At 30.2% G+C, this 23,785-nt stretch overlaps 1 protein-coding gene across 3 annotated transcripts in view; it reads left to right on the forward strand.

Moving 5' to 3' along the window:
• Nucleotides 1-523: 523 nt before the first annotated feature.
• Nucleotides 524-23,785, forward strand: part of LOC142322102 (ran GTPase-activating protein 1-like) — a 64,725-nt gene continuing 41,463 nt past the window's right edge. The window contains exons 1-6 of one of the 3 annotated variants that reach the window (XM_075360787.1): nt 555-645; nt 6,150-6,259; nt 8,418-8,557; nt 15,055-15,242; nt 18,451-18,630; nt 22,547-22,681. In XM_075360787.1, the coding sequence (XP_075216902.1) occupies nt 8,437-8,557; nt 15,055-15,242; nt 18,451-18,630; nt 22,547-22,681 (624 nt within the window). In that variant the 5' untranslated portion in view covers nt 555-645; nt 6,150-6,259; nt 8,418-8,436. Of the gene's footprint in view, nt 646-1,908; nt 1,927-6,149; nt 6,260-8,417; nt 8,558-15,054; nt 15,243-18,450; nt 18,631-22,546; nt 22,682-23,785 lie in introns of those variants that run through there. The other 2 variants (XM_075360788.1, XM_075360786.1) reach the window with 2 other exon arrangements.

Below are 23,785 nucleotides of genomic sequence, written 5' to 3' on the forward strand. Positions count from 1 at the left end.
CATGATTAAAATTTCCCCGGTATTATAGAGTGAAAAAAATTAAGCAAATTTTAATTATGTTTCAATGCAAAAATAATTATTGTCATTTTTCCAATAATTGCCTGCCAATAATATTGTTCTTCAAATGTACATATCATTTACCATTCATACTAAACTTACATTAACGAAACTAGTAGTTCTTGTTATTTAACTCAGAACAATGTTTAGCTTTTTTTGCATTAACAATGCATCATTTTCAATTAGCTTGAATTTATATGTTATTTGAAAGACTTAAAATATCAAAATATCTAGAAATTACTAATTTTTACAGTACCTTTATAATTAATTGTCCTAATAAAAAGTTACGTTATAAACAAAAGAAAAGAAAAAGACTCCAAAACAGTAAAAATATAAAAAGTACTGAAACTATTTAATTAGGGCTTCCTCCATTATTTTCAAAATTTGTTTATGATGTTTAAATCCAGTTGTCAATGAAAGATTTCTGTCTACTATTTAATGTCTATGCATAGTACAGACGGTTCAATTTATATAACCAACATCCTGTTTAAGTTATAACCGCTGTTTGGACCAGCTGTACGCAAATGACCGCGTTTTAATTTTTGGCTCGTGTTTATTTTATGAACTTTGAGGCTGTTTGATTCTGCGGTGAGCTTTAATCTTTATTTTCATTGTATTTCATTTATCTTTCTCGTAGGTATTAATTTACTATTAACTTTGAATATTAACTAAATCGTTATACGTTTGGTTTGTTTTGAGAAAATATAACCTTCATATACTTTTCAAGCTGTATTTAGTGTGATTAAATTATTTGCGAGATTATTTATTTAAAATTTGAGTTATTTTCAACGCCACGATACAAAAATATTTAAATACGTATCTTTGTTCAGTTATATTTATTATACTCGTTTCTGTGCTTAAACCATTTATTATTCATCATTTAAAATATGAAGTTATTTTAATTGCTTCATTCTGGCTGTATGATTTACAACTTGATAATTATATAAATTGTATTTTTTAAGATTGTATTCGTAATGTTCAGAATTTTATTTATCATATGAATGGTATTTTCCTTGCTTCTATTTGTTTTTAAAAAAGTAATTATTTTCAGTGCAATTTAAATATTTATACTGATATTAACGACGTATTGTTAGTCCTTTTCTTAAATTCATCATGGAACACTCGACAGTGCAAGTTTTAAATGTGTTTCCATTTGTTAAATTACAATATTGTATATGCAGGTTAATATGAATATGAATAATAGTTACTTAGAAGTTAAAATAATAACAGAAGTTTAGGAAAATCATATTATTAATAGCAAATAACTCATTTGCCACCAAAGTTAGATATAGTATGAAATTATTTGTTCTACAGTATAAGATCAATTTTATTTAATATCTTAATTGTTCTTTGGATGTGATTTACTGATTTTTTTTCTGTTTTGTCAGATATATAAATAATATAACTGATAAAATTATAGTAATTATTGATATAATTTAATAAATGTGGGTAGTAAATTGTTAAATAATGTTAATAATACTGGGTGTTTATTTTAAAACGCAACACAAGCAAAATAAAATTTTAGAAACATTAATACAATAATTTTGGATGAAGAAGTTGGCAACACTACTTATTGTTTTATAATCAGCTGATATAATTTTCTTTTATTATTTTTTGTGAACAGATATTTTTGGTTGTGTGTTTTTCATAACCGAAGAAAGGATTTTTATCATGGAAAATGATTTAACAACTAGATCTTTTGCTTTGTGCCAAGATCTTTTTCAGTTGCAGTTACCAGGTAAGAATGTATCAAATAAATCTTCAATTCATCGTTCTATAAAGAAGTATAAAGGGACTGGTTCTATTTGTAATCAGAGACATAGCTGGAAACATTTAGTACTTTATGACAAATCACTGGAAGATGTTAAGGTAAGGATTTTAAACTTGCCTTAAAAATCATTACGAAAACTTGTGCAACAAAAAGGAATAGCTCTTGTATATTAAAGCTACCCGGCTACTTAACTTAAAACCATACCAAATTCATGCATCGCATGAATTATACCCCCAGTTGATTTTGCTGCTAGGCACCATTACTGTCAATGGTTTAATCACTTTTCAGGAGAGCATTAAAATGTTGGATAATATATTCTTACAGATGAGGATTAGTTTCATTTGAATGGTTACATTAATAGTTGGAAAGATCACTACTGGAGCTTTCTTTTGCTATTTAGCCTCTGGAACCAACCTAAGAAGATGATATGTATGAATGTAAATGAAGTGTAGTCTTGGTTTCTGGTTTACCATTACTGAGATGTGTGGTAATAGAAACCCAACTATCAAAGAACACCAATATTCATGATCTAGTATTCAAATCCATATAAAAGTAACTGCCTTTACTAGGATTTGAATCTTAGAACTCTCAACTTCGAAATCAGTTTATTTGCGATGATGAGTTAACCACTAGACCAAACCAGTTGGTTATTGCTACTGGAGCTCCAACAATCCTCACATCATCCATTCATGACCTCTACACCCACAGAAAATTGGTGTGGTGTACAATCTCCAGATAAAGAAGTGGGCTGCGTATTATTTGAAAACATTGTTAATGCAGATCTCTACCAAGAAATTGTCACACAATTTATTGCAAATTTTGAATTAAATGAGAGACATTCGTGGTTTCATTACATGTCACACAGCAAGAACAACAAGGGACCTTTTGAGAAATTTCTTTGGTGAAAGATTAATATCGACTGGCTTATGACGAGATAGGTTATCTGATCTTTATCCTGCAGATTTTTTTCTCTGGGGTTATCTAAAAGATTGTATATTCAAAAATAATCCATACACCACTGAAGAACTGGAAGCCAATATAACTCAAGAATTACGAGAAATTGGAAGCAGTACTCTTTGATAGGTTGACAGAATATGAAAAGCGGGTAGAGGCTTGCACTGATAAAAATGGTGGACTCTTTCAACATTTATTATAAAGAAATTTAATTAATATTGTTTGCACAAATAATTGTAATATTTATAATTAATTTCATTAAAAATATAGCACGTTATTTTTCTTTAAATTGAGTTGCTTTTTTGGGTTGCATTTTAAAATAACACCTGTATGCATTAAGTACACAACTGTAAGAGGGTAATAGTGGATGAAAGAGGATTCATCCAGACTAGTCAATGGATGTGGTCTAGTTCAAATAATCTAAAAATGTTATATTGTCTGTGAGATCTTAATTAGTCTGATGTGTAAAATACAGAAATTTATATGAAATTGTACAGGAGTAATTCAAATTAATAGACTCAGTTTTGTAATTCTGTACTCCAAATCAAGAACTAATGACAAATGTGAAGTAAATTACATCTGATAACAAGCATAATAAAGTTTACATTCATAAATGTTCACTGTGGCCCTCTGGTTGCATGACATGCATCTAAGGTTAGCTGGGTTCCACATGCAAGGAAGCATATCTTGTGTTACTGAGTTCACCACAGCTCTGATACGGTTTCGTAGGTTGACCAGATTTGTTTGTAGAGGTAGTACATGAACTGCATATTTAATAAACCCCGACAAGCAAAACTCACATGGTGTGAGATTGGTAATCTTGGAGGCCAGAACTGAAGAGCCAGGTCTTCTTTCCTGGTGTGCCCTATTCATCGTTGAGATAGAAATTCATTCAGATGTGTCGAACATCTAAGTGTCAGTAGGGCGGAGTTCCATCTTCTTTAAAAATGAAGTCTTGTGAATCTTCATTTAGTTGAGGGTAAAGCCAGTTTTCCAGCATGTCTTGGTACATTATCCCAATAACCATGTGTTCCATAAAAAAGAATTGTCTATAAACCTTTATTTGGAACAGGGCACAAAACACATTAACTTTGGGACAGTATGTCATGGGTTTTTTATAGACCCCATTTGTGAACATTGTGTCTATTTATTTTTCCACTGAGATGGAATATCGCAGTAACAATTAAACACGGAAGAAAAGTATCATCCTCCATGTTTCAAGCATTTGATCATAAAATTCAACACAATTTGCTTTGTCATCTCTGTGAAGAGCCTCAAAACATGCCTGACAGTTCTCTGCTCACTCTGTGGGTTGAATTTACTGGGCTTTGTACAAAACTTTTCTCAATTCATCTCATGTTCTCCTGTGCCATATGTAGTTGGCCCATGCTCTTGTCTTTACAGAGACACCATGTTCAAACTGGTGAAACCAACAACATGCTCTTTCTTTTTGGAGGGTCAATGTTAAATCGGAGATGAAACACATGCTACACTGCAGTGAGATTTGCCATACTCAAGAACACAGAAAGCCTTGTGTTTCACTGTAGCCATCTTACAACTGACATGTAAGGGCAGCGCAAGCACTCTAGCAGTTTATGAATCTACATGCGCTCTAGCAATGTTATTCAAAACTTCCAGACCTACTTTCTCATTAACTACTATGCAGATCAGTCAGATACAATGTATAGTTCAGAAAATGTAGTTATTAAATTGAAGCAATCATTTAGAATTGCTCTGTGTATTATATTATATATATTTTACAAAAATAGGGAATAGTTCTTTAATAAAGACACTCCCTCTTTCTCATTTCCTCAGATGAGTTCAGTATATTATTGCAGCTACAACAGCCACAGTTCAGTTGAAATAAAATTAATACATACTTTGCTTGTAAAATTAATACAGTACCAAATTGCAATTAAAAAATTGATTCATAATTATAAAAGAAATGCGTTTAATGCTAATGTAAAAACCATGTATATATGTATACAATATATACAGGGCGATCATTTTATCATGCACATCATGATACTATACACTACATCCAGTATGGACTATAATACTGATATACTCACATTTGATTTAATTCATGGAATGTAATTATGCGCAATTGGTAATGTCTTACAGCAAGTATTGGGAATGTTCATGATTTTTTGAAGGCAGATATGAACCATTCACAACATATTATTTGACACTCTTTGTAGGACATCAGGGCTGTTGGAATTCATCTCTGCAGTAATGGTTTGCTTCAGGTCTTGTAGAGTGCATGAATTTTCTCATTATACATGTCCTTTCAGAAAACCCCTGAGAAAGAATTCTGGTGGTGATAAGTCAGGGAAATGAGGGGCCACAGACCTTTTGAGATCATTTATTCACCAAACATTTCTTCCAAAAATTTGATGGTGTTTTTTTATCTATGCCACGTTGCCCCGTCTTGTTGCAGGTAACAATAGCGTTCAACAGACTGGAGAAATCTAAAAATTGCATAATTATATTCTGGTTTGCCGTACTGTCCAGCTTGTCATAAAAAAAAATTGGGATTACTCTTCATCGTTGAGAAATCTCACATCAAACCCCCTGCTTTCTGTGAATGCAGTGGTGATTCATCTAATATGTGAGGATTTTGTGTTGACAAATATCTGTTGTTCTGACTATTTAAGATGAAAATACACCTCATCACCAAAAAACCCATTATCATTCAGTATGGCCATCCCACTAAATGATGTGTGCAATAAAATGATCATACTATTTATTGGAATGTTCATGGTTAAATTAACTTGGCAGATTAAATTTAATGTTAAAATTTCTTATCCATTTTTTCCAGCTGCATTCCTTTCCATATCATAACAACATACACAAAATGTTAATAAACTTGAAATTAAGTCGTTTTTAATAATTAGAAATAGCAGAAATTGTTTGTGATGTTTTTTCATTAGTTACAAATATGTTTTCTCTTGCAAAATTTTTATCTAAAACACTTAACTTTCTTGATTAATTCTGTTATCATTAATTACTTTGTGTATGTGTTATATATGAAATAAATATATGTAGTATGTAAACATCATCAATTTCTATTAGCTAAAGTGCTGTTTTTTAATTTGAACTTAATGTAATTCAGTTTCGTTAAATTACTGTTTAAATTCTTAAGATTATTTATATGAGTGGTCAGGATGTGTCATCTGCAAAGGCAACTGATCTCTTACTTTCTAGTATTAAAATTGAATTGAAAAACTACCATGATAAGTCATGTTACATCAAGTCAAAATACATTTTATTTCAGTACACTTTTGATGGTTCTTTAGATTTCATGAAACAAATTTTAAAAATATCTCATAAATACCAATCTTATTTTGTATGTCTGTTGGAATAGATTGATGTACACAGTCAAAAGTTTTGTTTAAATCTAAAACGGTTCTTAATATTTCATGATCTTTAAAAAGCTGGATTTTGTCAGCATGGCCTTTCTGAAACCATATTGAGGTATGTAAAGAAGAATATTATTATTTTTTTTTTTTCAGTAAAGTTACACATTCACTTAGTTATTACCATTTCTAGTTTCTTAATAAAAATGGAGAGTAATCTTGATCTGTCATTCCCCATATATTATTTTGCTTTCCTTTTTATAAATGGACATAATATATATTTTTTTAGATTAGTTGGAAATGCAAAACTGTGATATAGAATGGTTTCATGAATACTGAGTTGGATTTATGTGACTAATCATTTTATAAATTACTTCAATTATTATGGGGTCAATTATTAAGTGTAGAATTTGAACTGAATACATACATTACTATTAGCACTAATACTGTACTTTGGAACTTAAAAAGTCCGCATATTGTGTGGTCTGTTTCATTGATTATATATTCCAGGTGTTTATAAAAATCATTTCAAGAATTCAGGGAATGGACCCCCCCCCCATCAAAATAAAGAAAAAACCTTATATCATCATTTGTCTGGAAACACTTAATTTACTGGCTATCTGCCATTTTGTATTTTTTATGTAAAAATTATTTCTCAGGAATGGTTAATCATATCAAGCAAAAATTTCAGTTACTGCTAGGGTATCAAGAGGTTTACTCATATAAAAATAATGAACCTGATCTCTCAATTTATTTCAAAGTGGCAGGCATGTAAATATTTTAATTATTAATATTTTTGGAACTGCTGGTTCATTTAAATGTTATTACAAAAAAATGGTAAGCATTTTATGACGAAGAAATTGACTGCTTATTTCTTCAAGTCTGTTCATAAATAACAAAGTTATAGCAAAAATTCTCAAGTGAGTCGATCTAGATTAAAAAACCCCATTTCTTCCCAAATAAAATTAAATAACTATACATGATCCCAACTGGAATAATTTTATTAATCATATTTAATAAATTATAATAATTTAATAATATTGTAATATAATAGTAAGAAGCAATATTAATATTGAAAAATAGTTTGTATTAAAACAAGTAATTGTTGTAAATGTAAATAAAAACTATTCCCAGTTTGTTTTTTGCTATTAACCAAGGAAATACTTTGATCTGTGCTGTACAAGTTAATCAATATTTTTTCCATATCTTATTCACCATGGAAGGTAATGTGAATCGTATTTATACTATCTTAGAAATAGCAAATATGCACTTAATATATGGTGTCGCATGTTGTAACACCCTTGAGGTGAGACGTCTTGTGTCCGGAACACTTTCCCTACTGAAAGTTACCTTCTTACACAATGTTTTCATCCATTTATCGACAGCTTATAGACATAGGAAGCTTAAAATTTGAACAACATGGTAAGTTAGCATGATCATGTTCAATAAGTAACCTGAATTTTAGGTTGGTATGTTAGATGAAATATCTAACCATTCCATATAAAGTACTAGAGAGCTGGCTTTTGAGTTCAGTGTTGAAAATGCAACAGTTTAGAAGGTTTCACATGAACAGTAACTCCATGTCTATCACTGTCAGCGATTACAAGCTATTTTGCCTTGAGATAATTCTCACTGTGTTTGGCTGTGCCAGTGGCTTATTGGAGAATGTATTAATCTGAATTTTTTAAATATTTTCTTTACTGATGAAGCCAAATTTACAATATTGGCCATTCTTAACACACGCATGTGGTCAATTGAAAACCGTCATAGCATTTCAGAGAACCATCACCAATATACGTTTTCTTTAAATGTATGGGTTGGTGTTCTGGATGACTATTTATTTGTCTGTTTTTTACCTGAAACACTCAATGGTGAAAGATATTTACATTTCTTGATCTTCCATTTTTTCTTTAAAGGTTTGCCACTAAAGACATGCAACAGAATGTGGGTGTATATGCAGGTGTTTTTTATAAAAACACCTGCATATATACCCACATATAAACTGTACATACACACACACCACACTATATATTTATATACAGTAAAATTTTGATGCAGTGGGCTTGAATATTTTTTTTTTTTTTCAGCAGCCCTGTAAAAATGTTATATTAACATTCCAAACAACCTTTTTTATTATCATCAAATTTTCACATCACTTCATTGCAGCATCAAAAACTATTCAAATATGTTTAATTTAACAAAGTTTTAATTGTTTGATTGAATATACAGGTACATGATTAGCCAAGTTTGTTATTTATTATTTTAAATTGTTTCAGACTTTTAAGATTTGAGAACATGAGTACGAAGGAAATGGATCTTGATAAAATAACAAATTTATTAGCTGAAACTAAATTGATTTCAGAACAAGGTCTTAGTTTTGCTGGAAAGAGTCTAAAACTTAACACTGAAAGGGATGGTAAGTTTTGGCAACAGTTTCATACTTTCTGAATAGTTAGGCAAAGATAATGTAGAAGTGAATAAGGAAAATTCACTTCTTAGTACTTTTTCAGCAAGTAATCAGTCATTGAAAGTGCTACACTAGTTCTTGTAGGTTTTATTTTAAAAACCTACTGATCTGAATCTTTTATTTTTTTCTGTAAAAAAAAGTTTAGTTTTGAAATAAAATCCTTTAACTCCCTTTTCAGAAAACGCTAGTCATCAGGAGTGTGGGATCAGGTCTTTAGCACTGACTAACATTAACTGATATTTCTACAACTATGTTGAACTTGAGTATTTTTATAAATGTATTGTAAAATTGACCCTTCGCCTTTTCTAGAAAGTTTTATAAGTCATCAGTTATTGTATCTAATGTTTGGATCCACCATTAATCATTTGTATTTGCTCCTAACTCCCATAACCATTTTAATTTGGTAAAGTAGAGTCTCAGATAAAATCAAGGATATATTATACTTTTCATCAGGGTTCTGGCATCTCCAGCATGTGGAATTTAGCAGGATCAAGACTTACTTGTACAGAATCAATAATAGTGAAGGAGCACTCAAGAATAAAGAAAAAGGTTGGTAGTGAAAAGGAAACTACCACCGGGTTAATTTACTTATTTTATGTTGCTCAACTGGGCCGTGTGGTTTTTATTTTTTAAAAGATTATGCTGGGAAAATAAATGAAATACCACCAAACTGGTATCCTCTAGTCTAGATTAAACTTCAAAGAATTTATTTCTTTAATCAGATTTTTACTGAAAAATAAATCGGTTCATAAAGCATGCCCATAACCTTTTTCTCTTATGTTTCATTAAGTTGCCCAAAAATATTGGGTTTTTTTTAATCACCTATTGCATTAAATATTTTTATGCTTTGTCTATCATTTTTTGTATTGATATTTTTATTAATGTGTGCTCACAACTGTGAAAAAGTACACTTTGGTAACAGTTATGAAAATTATTTTAAAATGCATCTTTTTGTCACCAATAATAGTCAGTGCATAATGAACCATAAAATAGTTTACAAAACAATTGATTTATGTTTTTATTATAGTAAAAAAAAAAATCAAATGTTATGTTTGCTGTAGTGTTTGATATTTTCAGCCAATAAAATTTTGCTATTGGTGTGATATTTTTTTTACACAATTATTCATTAATTTAATTATATATTAAAAAAAAAAATAGATGATGCAAGGATAAAAAAAAACATCTCTCTGTTAATGAATTCTGTTCAGTTTGAAGTAGGTACTATATTCATACTATTGTTGAAGGTTAGGTTTGGGGATGTGCTGAAATACCTCTCGTCATCACAGTGGCTGTCTCTCATTTGTCAAATTAATTATTTTGATCAGAACAATGTAGCTAATGAATATGGAAGTTAAATAAGATGACCAGAATAATATCAAAATGATAACATCATTATAATTGGTAATCAGTTGATTACTCAGGAACCAGTTGAATACTTCAGTCAAATCTAATAGCCAGTGGAAGTTGGGCTTAATTTCAGTTCGGTTGTGAGAGTACCAAACTTTATTATCTTAGATTAGCAAGTTCTTTGAATGTTATTTGATGCATTAATGGTGTCCTAATGCTCTTATTTGCATTTCTTACAGCCTGATAGATAGCTTTGTCGCTCATTAATCCATCAGTAATTGTAGTAATTGATTGTTGTAATTACATTTTTGTTAATGTTGCAGTAAATAACCTGTTTAAAACCCTATGTCTAAACCACAATTTTAAAACAAGTTAAATGTTTTTGTTTATTTCTAGGAATTTTTTAATGTACAGGGAACCTTGATTTACGTGGTTAATTCATCACTGAAAATGATCGTATAAATTAAAACCGCCTAAATCAAAACTGTTTTCTCAAAAAAGGTATACAGTACTTTACTGTACTACTGTGCAGTATAGTATCTAGTAAGCTAAATTCATAATTCTTTTCGCATGTAGAAGACACAGAATTTTTAGACAGTTTGGTTTAACATACTTTAATTAATAGAATATAAATTGAATCCAGTGCAGTAAATATGATTACATACAGTACAGTATTGTAGAGATGAAGTAAAAAATATAAGAATAATAAAGTACAAAAGAAACATCATATTACAGTACAGTATTATTAAAAAAAATAATTACCTTAAAATAAACGTTTGTAGGCCTAAATACAATAAGGAATATTTTAAAAAAACACTTGTGATTTAGTTCAGCTTTGGTTTCTTAAAATAAGTGTCCAGTTTACTCTGCTTTACTGATAGTTGCAACTGATTTAGCACCATCTTGTAGCATATTGTATCACCTAACTGTCCATTTACAACTTTTGTACTTCATTCTTGATCAGGATCATTTTCTGTTACATAAGCACAACATTTTTCAATGTATCCCCTAATACCTCCTGTAATCCTTTAATGTTAATTGTGGCCGAGAAATGGAGAATGAGGTTTAAGGTTCACTACTGTTGATTTTTGATGATCATGATTTAAACAGCTACTCGAATTGTCGTCTAGCTGCTCATTTGGCGACTCGGCTAGTGCTAACAAGTCTTCATTTTCTAAAAGTTGTTTATCTCCTTCCACAAGTTCATTTATATCTTTAGCATCAACTTCGAGCCCTACACTGCTGGCAAATTGGACAACTTCATTTTTAATAGTACCTGTAATTCCTTGTTCATTATCATCAAATGTAGTTTGATCTTGATACAGCTTGTGCCATACTCCTCAAAGTGTACTCTCTTTGATTCCTTTATAAGCTTCGCTAGCATTATGTGCAGCATGAAGGATCTTATATTTTTTCCAGAATGTTCGCAGATCACAGACCTCTTTGCTTGAACTGTTAGTTGCAAAACCACCTGAGAAAATATTTTTTTAAGAAAGTAAACCTTGAATGTGGCTATCAATTTTTGATCACATGGCTGTATCAGTAATGTCATATTTGCAGGCATATAAACAACTTTTACATGTGAATTAAGTGCTTCCAATTCTTCGGAGCGTGGATGTACAGGAGTGTTATGGAGCAGTAGAACAATCTAGAGTGCGAGATCTAGATGCACGCAGTCATTGTGAACAATTCTCTATCACAAATATACAACATAATATTCCTAAAGATGCTTATTAATAATTATAAAGCAAAGTAGTCCGTGACATTATGATTTAGAAGTACTGATTTAATTCTCAAATTTTTATATTGAAAAAAATGAATTTTTTTTTATTGTAATTTAAATTAACTGTAAAGACGTAAGTGGTTTTGTTTCTATTGAGAAATAAGATTTCTTTTTTATTTTTAAATTTCATTTCCAGCAAACATTTGCAATATTTAAGTGAAATGAACATTAAATATTATTAATTTATTATTACACCGTTATAATTAGTGAAGTGAATAAAAACCAGTATTTACTTTTACTTGCAATTATACAAGTGTTTACTTGCAGTTCTGTGAATAAACAACGGTAAACCAAATTACTTGACAAAATAGGGAAGTGAATAACCTTTACTTATCAAGCGTTTACTTGTAACTACACGCAATTACTGATTCCGGTCAGACTTTACTTAAAACGAGTGAATAAAATCCTAAGTTTGGAAGAGTATTTAAGTATTTACTGGTAGAATTTCAAGGTAGCTGTTTAGTAACCTTATCAAACTTTCATTTAATTTTTTATACTTTGTATGGCTGCCTTTGTCAATATTCATCAACCAAAAAGGCGAGTATTGAGTCCAAGAAGATATGAAGAACTAATTCGTTTTACAAAAGAATCAGTTGAATTTTTGACGAACGCTTTTTTGGAAGAAAGTAATGAAAAGCAAGGAGGTGCTCTGTCATCGCAACAGAAGATAGAAGTATTTTTGCGGTACTTATCAGACCCTGGATTTCAAAATGGTGTCTGTGAAGACTTCGGGATTCACTGTTCTACAGTATGCAAAACTTTCGATTACGTTCTGAATAAAATAAACGAAAAGGCATCTGAGTGGATTCACTTTCCACAGAATGCTCATGAGTTAAATGAAGCCAAGAGAAAATGGAGTTCTCGCTTTAAAATGCCGAGCGTAATAGGTGCTGTGGATTGCACGCACTTAGAAATAAATAAACCAGCATGCTACGGAGACTGTTACATAAACCGTAAGAAGTATCCCAACATCAACGTTCAGGTAACATGTGATTCCACTGAAAAAATCACTAGCGTTGATGCTTCTTGGCCGGGTAGCACCCATGAAAGTCGCATTTGGAAACGGAGCAGTGTTTGCCAAACCATGGCTAAATTTAATGGCCTTTTGGGAGACAGTGGGTACGGAATTACTTAACTTAAGAAACGGTTCCCGATATTGGTGAATCTTGTTCGTGTAAAATTGGGAAAAATTCCAAAAGTATTTGTGGCTTGTTCTGTTTTACACAATGTTGCGAAACATTTAAATGACAAATATTGTGAGTTAGAAGAAAATATCAATTATGAAAGAGAAGAGGGTGAAAATGAAGAACCAGAAGAACTTGAAGAGGATGGAATTCATCTCAGAGGGCAAGCAAGAAGAAATGAAATCATGGCTTTGTTGTTGCAAAATTGATTTCGAATAAACTCCTTATCATTTTACCTTTTTTTTATATTTATCATTTATTATTAAACTTTAATAAAATTTATTATTATTATTATAAATTTGATACCCTTTTCCTTACCTCATTTTGTAGATAAAAAATGTAATAAGTATAAATAACAGGAGAAAAATAAATAAAGAGAAAAATCAGTACAAGAGAAAAACAAAATTAATCATTTATACTGGTGTGTGTATGTGTGTGCATGCATGTGTTCACGCGAATGAATGAACATGTGTTAGCACACATACATACGCGGCCCCCGCAAGTATAAATGAATTTTTAATTTTTTTTTTGGAAGTGATAGGTTTTTATTTTATTTTATTAAGGCTTACAAATACAAAATTAAATACATACATTTTTTTTTACAGAAATACAAAATAAAGATTACTTCAACAATATGTATTGGCTGAGATCAAAATCTCTGTTCTCTTCATTAACTTCGCACTGTTTTGTTGAAGATGATTGGAGCTGACGTAATTTTATTTTCTCTTGTTCCAGTTTTGTCTCCTCTGTTTTAATTTTTATTTCCTCTCTCTTCATCTGCATTCTTGCAAGTTTCAGCTGCTCATTGAGAAAGAGTGGTTGATAGTGTCTGTTTCATCAGTGTCCCAATGTTGTCTTTTTTTTACGCTTTTCAGGCTGTCCTGATTTTGAATGATTTTCGTCTGATAACTTGTTAGCGATCTCATTAGTAGGCTGAATTGGGGTATCTTCTTGAATCCTATTTTCAATTCCTACTTTGGTTGCTCCCGGTATCTGATGCAATACAGGATTTTCATGAATTTCAAGTAACTCAAGGAGGTTTGATTCCCATTTTACTAATTTCACTGCTCTATTCCCACTTTTATTTTTGTCAGTTTTCTTTTTAAGGTCTGTTTTCACATTATTTAATTTTTTTAAAGTTTTTCTACTGTAATTGTCTTCCCCGCACTTTTCTGATATTCCTTCTGAATAGTGTTCCATCCTTTTTCTTTGGCAGCAATTCTTTTAGAACTCATACACCGGTCTAAAACAACGGTGTTGTCTTTAAGAATATTTACCAAATACATTCTGCTACTTTCTGACGCAGATGGTTCTACTGGTTCTTGTACTTCAAAATTAGTCTCTTCACTAGACATGATGATGTTTGCTAAAAGACTGGCATGCAAACTGTGCTGGATTGATTAAAACAAAAGAAACATTTGATGTATTGACAAACGTGTCTGAACATGATGATGTACAGGATATAAATCATATAAGTGTTTACTGGATAAGTAAAAGCAAAATGGGAAAACTACTGGCAAATACTTGGACAACTACAAATGTTACAAGTGTTTACTTATAAGTATTAGTAAAAGGTTATTCACTTAGTCTCAAAGGTTTACTTTACTTGACCAGTATTTACTTTAAAGTAAAAAGTATAGTTTATTCACTTCACTAAATAAAAGATAATATCCCGTTTTACACTCTTTTTGTTCATTTTGGTAAATTATTAATATTTGTTTAAAAAAAATGTGTACTATATTATTAAGGGATATGAATAATTTATTAATCCTTTAATTGTTTTCTGTGTGGATTTATTCCGAAATTACTATTAATAAAATTAAAATGTAGATCAATTTGATGCCAATGAGTTGTTTTAAGTATGTAGAGTGTTTATCAAGAGTGAGTTTACTTTGGGTATACCTTTAGATTTGTCTTTTACTGTAAGGTGCTATATCAACATAATATAAAGGTGTTATTCTACTTAATTTTGTCTGTAAGTAATTAGTGGATTTAACAAATGTGACATTACCTTGGTTTTGGTGGTGGCTGCATTGATTTTTAGCTTTTTTGTGTGTTTTGTGTTAAACTCTATCTTTTACTTATATGTTTTTTCAATCTTTAATTATTTATTTCGTTTGATTTTTTCCTAGCTAAAGAAATTACTGATTCTATACTGGCATGTAAAAATTTAACTTATTTAAATCTAGAGGGAAATACCTTAGGAACTGATGCAGCTAAAGGTATTGCCAAGGCTTTGGAATCCCATCCTGAATTTAAAAGAGCCTTATGGAAAGATATATTTACTGGGCGTCTGAAAGAAGAGATACCTGATGCACTGGTAAGTATTCTGCTTACTAATATGAAAAATGAGTTCAGTAATAATTTAAAAAGTAATTTTTCTCTTGTTTGTAAATTTATCCATTCAGTAAGTTTCTACAAATAGAAACCTAATTAATAAAAATATGATAACTATAAATAAAAAGTTATAATTATGGAGAGCAGTGATGTGTTTTTTCCGATGTGATATACAAATAATTCAGTTTTTAAATATATATATTTTTTTTTGTCTTCAGTCATTTGACTGGTTTGTTGCAGCTCTCCAAGATTCCCTATCTAGTGCTAGTCGTTTCATTTCAGTATACCCTCTACATCCTACATCCCTAACAATTTGTTTTACATATTCCAAACGTGGCCTGCCTACACAATTTTTTCCTTCTACCTGTCCTTCCAATATTAAAGCGACTATTCCAGGATGCCTTAGTATGTGGCCCATAAGTCTTTTTACTATATTTTCCAAATGCTTCTTTCTTCATCTTGCCGCAACACCTCTTCATTTGTCACTTTATCCACCCATCTGATTTTTAACATTCTCCTATAGCACCATGTTTCAAAAGCTTCTAATCGTTTCTTCTCAGGTACTCTGATCATTCAAGTTTCACTTCCATATAAAACTACACTCCAAACATACACTTTAAAAAATCTTTTCCTGACATTTAAATCAATTTTTGATGTAAACAAATTACATTTCTTACTGAAGGCTCGTTTCGCTTGTGCTATTCGGCATTTTATATCGCTCCTGCTTCGTCCATCTTTAGTAATTCTACTTCCCAAATAACAAAATTCTTCTACCTCCATAATCTTTTCTCCTCCTATTTTCACATTCAGTGGTCCATTTTTGTTATTTCTACTACATTTCATTACTTTTGTTTTGTTCTTGTTTAATTCATGCGATAGTTCTTGCGTAGGACTTCATCTATGCCGTTCATTGTTTCTTCTAAATCCTTTTTACTCTCGGCTAGAATTACTATATCATCAGCAAATCGTAGCACCTTTATCTTTTCACCTTGTACTGTTACTCCGAATCTAAATTGTTCTTTAACATCATTAACTGCTAGTTCCATGTAAAAATTAAAAAGTAACGGAGATAGGGAACATCCTTGTCGGACTCCCTTTCTTATTACGGCTTCTTTCTTATGTTCTTCAATTATTACTGTTGCTGTTTGGTTCCTGTATATGTTAGCAATTGTTCTTCTATCTCTGTATTTGAACCCTAATTTTTTTAAAATGCTGAACATTTTATTCCACGTTATCGAATGCCTTTTCTAGGTCTATAAACGCCAAGTATGTTGGTTTGTTTTTCTTTAATCTTCCTTCTACTATTAATCTGAGGACTAAAATTGCTTCCCTTGTCCCTATACTTTTCCTGAAACCAAATTGGTCTTCTCCTAACACTTCTTCCACTCTCCTCTCAATTCTTCTGTATACAATTATAGTTAAGATTTTTGATGCATGACTAGTTAAACTAATTGTTCTGTATTCTTCACATTTAAATATATAATCATCAGATATTGAATTAAAAACAGTATATTCACGCAAACACCTGTAGACAAAAAAGTCATAAATAAAAATTTACATAGAAAGATCTATAAAGATCAACATACGTATTTCTGAACGTAATTAACACACTTATTATCACTGCTAACGTAATGCTTGAGGTGATCTGTGCAGAGTGATGAGGAATAGTTGCATCAACGTGAGCACTTACCATAGATTAGGCTTAAATTATTATTGTTCAGTTACACTAGACTTGATTTCAGTTGTATGAGAATACAACTGAAATCAAGTCGCAAGTTTATTTTTAAAATAAACTTGCTTAATTACTACCCTGAAGAAAGTATAAGCATTAGTCAAAATTACCCAGAATAATGTCATGTGCAATTTTATTTATATATTTTTCTACATTAATAAATCTGATTTGCCTAGGAATATTTAAAATTTATTCATGTAAGCACATAGTTTAATTTATTATTTTGTTTTAACATCAACTGTAACTGTAGATAATCCTGTATTGAAACATCCAAAATAAAAATAATTATTAAGAGAAAACTTTGTTGTACAAAATCTTGAAAAATTTTGAATATTTAAAAAAATATTTAATTTTTATCGATTTGGGCGTCGATTGACTGGAAAATCTGTCAGGCTAAATTAAAAAATAATATTAAAACCTGACTTACTGATTAAATTAATTTAATTTTAAGTAATTTTTAATTTGAAAAATTAGAACAAAAAATTAAATAAAGTTCTTTATTGAAATAAATTCCATTTTCATGGAGATGAAGACTAAAAATAATGCAAGGAAATGAATTTCTACTGGAGAAAATAGTTCTATAAATCATCAATTCTTTATTTCTTTCTCTAATATAGTAAATTAAAAATCATAAAAAATAATAAATTCAGAAATCCAGACACATGTTGGGACCATCTTACATGAAGAACAAAAAAACATTGATCTGTATACTTTTGGTTGAAGGTTTAAAGGGACTTATAAAACTAAAATAGAAATATAAATGTATAACATAAATAATAGAAGGCTAATAAAAATAAGATTGTACCACTAAAATGCAGTATCAAAACTGTTTTATCTTGTATCAGTCTTATCCTTCACTCCCTTACCCACTCTTATTTCTGCCTTGCACAATTATTTTATTTATTTTTTGATTGTTTACTCTTACAGAAAGAACAAGCCATTTCATTATTACAAATTTACACAAAACGCTTATTGTATCACAAAACACTTGTTTTGTGATGCAGTCAACATCTGGATCAACAGGCCTTAAAGACAATCTCTAATTCATTAATTTTTTTCAGATGTACACTTGCACATTGTGATGTGGAATATTTTAAAGATATTTTTGCAAATATCCTTACCTAACTTATTACCGGAATTAGCTGTAGTGCCGTTTTCATTTGTATTCAATAGTAGTCTGTAACAAAATTAAAACTTTTAAAGGAACATAAAGAAAAACTCAGAAATAGAATTCCAAAGTTTGTAACTCAGCATTAGGTGTTTTTTATGAAATTATTTATTTATTTTCCATTTGTTAGTTAATAATTGCGCAGATATTGAGAAAAATTAGTGCTGTTTTTTTAGTGTATTTAAAAAGATATTTTTACATAATGTAAAATTTAATTAGATTAAAATAGTTACTCTAATTTATTTATAAAAAAATATTTGCTTTAATTTAAGATGTTCTTTTATTATAAAGCGCTTCCTAGGTAGTGGTTTGATGCTAGCTGGTGCTACTTTAACAGAGTTGAATTTAAGTGATAATGCTTTTGGACCAATCGGTGTCGAGGGTCTTGCATCATTATTGAAAAGCCCTTGTTGTTATGCTTTGCAAGAATTAAAACTCAATAACAATGGACTTGGTATTACAGGAGGAAAGGTAAACTTTCTTTTAAGAAACTTATAGATTTCAATTAATGTAATTAATATTTACACTATAAGGCTGATGTTTTTAATAAAATAAATGTGGCTTTAATATACAGAATGATTAAAAATTGTTTGTCAATGCTTAAGAAACTGATTTGGAACAAACACGAAGTCTGTTCAGAAAATAACTGAACTTTACTTTTTTAATCTTTATTATTCTTTTACAGATTATCCATCCTCCGCTTCAAAGTACTCCCTTCCCCTATTCACACACTTTTCCCAGGGGTGTTTCCACTTTGTGAAGCAGCCCTGGATAGCTTCATTTAAAATATGGCCTTAAGATCTGTGACGAATTTGCTTTAATGTCATCAATAGTTTCAAATGGCATCCTTCAACACTGATTTTAATTTTGGAAATAAGAAAAAATTGCAAGGAGCCAGGTCTGGCGAGTAGGGAGGTTGTAAATCAGTCATCTGATTTTAGGCACAAAACTGATGAATTGACAAAGCTGAATGTGCGGGCGCAGTGTCATGGTGAAGGAACCATGAGTTGTCTTGCCACAACTCCGGTCTCTTTTTGCAAATTTGGTTACTTAACCATTATAAAATGCCTTGATAGTATGCACAGTTCACTGTTTCACCTTGCAAGAATTAAAATGTACAATTTCATTAAAATTGAAAAAAAAAACATAGAGCATTACTTTGACACTGGATCGAGACTGATGTGCTTTCTTGGTACGTGGAGATCTTTTGCCAATCCATTGTGATGATTAAACTTTTGTCTCACTGTTGTATCCATAAACCCAGCTTTTATTTCCCATTATGATTCTTTGCATGACTGTTTCATCATCATTAGCTTGTTCAAGAAGTTGCCGACAAGTGTTTACTCAATGTTCTTTCTGCTGTTTAGTCATCAAACAAGGAACAAACTTTGCTGTAACTCAATGTATGTTCAATTTTTCAGCCAAAATCTCGTGGCAGAATCTAGTCAAGATGCTAACCTCTGCTGCAAATTCTCGGACACTTAATCAGTGATTTGCACGCACCAGATTGTTGATTTTCTGAATGTGAGTGTCATCAGTTGAAGTTGAATGGCTTTCCTGGTTGAGGGTCATCTTTATTTGACTGATGACCATCGTGAAAACCATTGGTAACATTACATATGATCCAAAGCAACATCTCCATAAGCTTGTTTCAAAAGTTGAAATGTTTCTGTGAAAGTTTTCCCCAATTTAATGTAAAATTTTACATTGGATTGTTGCTCCTGAAAACTGCAACTAACACGTTGCATTCGAATAACAATAACACGAAAACTAAACTATATATCAACAATCCAAGAACATGGTTACAGAGGAGGTTATGCTGAACACAATCTGCCAACTGCACATCACTAAATATCTTCATTGATGTGTAATTAAAAATGTTTGGTTGTTTTCTGAACAGACCTTGTATTAGCAAAAACATTCCTATAAACATTTGTTCAAAAATCGTTTTGTTTTTTATTAATGACTAGCAAAATATTTTGCCCTGATTGCAGTCATAAGAGTAAAATGAAGCCATACTGAAATTGTTGGGTTCCAAATAAAAAGGAGCCAATTAAAATTCTGATTTTGTAGGAGTGGATGTTGTTTTTTTTTTTTTTTTTAGAGATAAATGAATTTTTTATGTGAAGTTAGAAATATATATAATATACTATTCTTTAAAATACAATGAAACCAGTTTTTAGCAGCTCATCTGATAAAATACTGAATAAATTTGTTTCATTAGTAGGAGGTGTGGAACTGAATAAAATGCTTTACTAAGTTGTAAAAAATATGAAAGACAGATGATGTTATTTAAATTTTGTAAAAGTTTGAGCTATTAAAAATTTTTTCTGAAATTATATTGAAGGTTAATCAGTACTGTCGCATGGTTCATTGCTCGATCAGGATATTGAGAGATTGACAATTTAGAATGTTTATATAATTACAGTTTATTATTTTTAAATGTTCATAATTACAACCAGATAAATTAATAATAATAACAGTGGTGATAAATACAATAATGATAATAATAATAAGTGACAATTAATGAATACATATATTAATATAGTAATTACGACAATAATAATCAGGATAATAGTAGTAAACGATAATAATGTTACATGTCAATAACAAACAAATCAATTAATACAAGACATAATACTTAACGTAGTCAACAAAGAATAACAATCATAATATTACACATCAAATAGTGATAAATGTCAATAGTAAATAATAAATACAGATTATACACAAGACAGAGTTCAAAATAAATAATCGTTTGGAATTTCTTCCAGGTAGATAAATAGAAGACATGAATTTAGACCCACAACAAAAGAAACCACTAGTTTTAACTCTTTTTAACCACTAGTCTTATATTAACAAACAATTGTATAAAATTCACTTGCAAATACTTTTGCTGTCTACCCTAACAGTTTGTGAATGAAGTTTATTGTATTATTTCTTTTACTTATACACTTATAGTTTTACTGAAACTCACCGACAATATTTCTTGTTTGCTGGAATGACTCGAGACGTCATCTTACTCATATCAAACTGGATTCAAGACTCCTCGCAGACTCACACCCGTGACTCCTTGCTGGACTGTTCACAGAAATCTGCTGAACCCACATGACTCCACACAACTCGCTGAACACCTGGCAGAACTGCCCTTGTGGGACCAACACCATAACGTCTTGCAGACTGGTTCTAATAGAACTGATTTTTAGCTGACCTTACTAAGCTCTTTATACTGCTAGGCTCTTTACCTGCCAGACCAGACTGGACCGAACTCAAAGCGTGAGAACAATAGACAAGTCTGTTCGTTCTCATGGATTCCATAACCAGGTCCGGTAGCTTTTCTCGTTGTAGAAATATTTGTTCATTGTGTGACAGCTGGCAGTATAACAAAGAACAATTGTTAAATGGACCTATTCTTTACAAAAAGGGTTCTCCTTTTTGTCCCTTTGTGGATTCTTCCAATTATATTATACTTTCTGTTACTTTCATAATAATTGGTAGGAATTCGTTACTCAGGCCTGCTGTACTAACCCATTGGGTTGGTCTAGTGGTGAATGCATCTTCCCAAATCAGCTGATTTGGAAGTCGAGAATTCCAGCATTCAAGTCCTAGTAAAGGCAGTTACTTTTATATGGATTTGAATACTAGATCATGGATACTGGTATTCTTTGTGGTTGGGTACAATTAACCACTCATCTCAGGAATGGTCGAACTGAAACTGTACAAGACCACTTCATTTACACTCATACATGTATATCATCCTCTGAAGTAATACCTGAATGGTAATTCCCGGAAGTTAAACAGGAAAAAGAAAGAAAAGACCTGCTGTACCAATCTTGTTACACTATATTATGTTATCAATCAAATTTAAAATAATTTTTTTTTAATTATTAAAACAAAATTGAATATGAGTTTACAACTTTGTAAACTTAAAAACTATCAAAAAAGAAATTAACTTTAATACTTCTCGTTTGAAAGAGAATAACTATGGAAATAATAAGGCATTTAAGAAATACTTTACTTGAATTTAAAAATGAATACGAATTACATAATGTAAATTTGTATTAATAATTTATTACTGATTAATGTTTATCCCCAAATATGATTTATACATATTTAACATGGAAGTTGGGATGTTTTAGTGATTATGAAAGACTGTTAGATACTTATTAGAAATCAAGCCCAACAGCAGCGTAAATAGAGTAACAACAAAGAGGCTTTTATTTTTTCATGTGTAATTTTTTTTTGAAGATTGTTAGTTTATTGGAATAAGAAAAATCTAAGATTATTTTTTTCAAACAGATCTTGTAAGACATAATGGTTTTTTAATTTACTTATTCTTTAAATTGACAAGTTTTTATTTTAATGAAATAATTTAATTTTTACACAGTTATTAGCAAAAGCCCTGATGAATTGCTATGAAGACAGTAAAGCTTTGAACAAACCATTGGCTCTTAAGGTATTCGTTGCTGGGCGTAACAGACTTGAAAATGAAGGTGCTAAAGCATTATCACATGTTTTTGAGGTAGGTTTCTTAAATTTTTCCTTTTTTCTCATTAATTAACAAAGATTTTGATTTCTGTGCCTTTTAGGTAAGAAAGTCAACTCATATCCTAACTATTCTACAGTGGTATTTAATTTTGTAATTCTAATACTAACATTATGTTTAAGTATTTACCTCATGTACACTACTTAATTATATTTTATTTTTAGAATGTATCAGTTGTGTGCTTTATATACCAAATTGCTTAAAATTAAATAAGCTGTTATGTTTATTAAAAAAATAACTGCCAAGGATTCCCAAATTACAGATTATGATTTTTAGAATTTAAAATTCTTGTCCATACAGTATTTTATTCACTGTTTAATTAAGATCCAGTTTTTTCAATGTGTACATCTTTTGAGAATTTTATCACGAAAGAGTTCACTATATTTTATAATTTTGTGTGATTCTGTGGAAATAGAGTAAATAAAAACCTGATGAAAGAACAGTCAATTATTTTAGAATTATACTTATTCACTTTAATTTACTCAATCTCATTTTTTTAGAATCAGATACACTTATGGATAAAGTTTACATTCACCATCCCAAGTATAAAACTGAATGAGTACATTTTGTTAATCTAATTGCTACAGAAAAGACTCTACATTTCTTTTTACAATATATCATTATATTTTCCAGCCTTGCTTTCAAAAAGCATGACCAAAATTGCTTATAAATAATCTGCTGCAATTTAACAACTTTTGAAAGAGTCTTTATAGCAGTAGATATTTTACAAATTATACAATCTTAGTTGCATTTCGTGGAAATGAACTATAAAACAGTAATATTAATTTCAATAACACTTTAATCTCTGGAAAATTTGTAATAATTATTTTAAAGATGACCTTTAAACAAATGATATTCATTAATTTAGCATTTTGTATTGTGATATGTTATGACTACAAAATGATGCATACTTGTATTAAATTGAAGATTTTTTATTTTATACTGTTAATTTAATGTTGTAGATTAAGAAAAAGGAAGAAAAATGTATATATATATATATATATATATATATATATATATATATATATATACACACACATACAAGGTCTGTAAATAATGTAATGAGACTAGTTTTTTTTT

Source organism: Lycorma delicatula, chromosome 3 (assembly GCF_047948215.1).
Source record: "Lycorma delicatula isolate Av1 chromosome 3, ASM4794821v1, whole genome shotgun sequence".
NCBI lineage: Eukaryota > Metazoa > Arthropoda > Insecta > Hemiptera > Fulgoridae > Lycorma > Lycorma delicatula.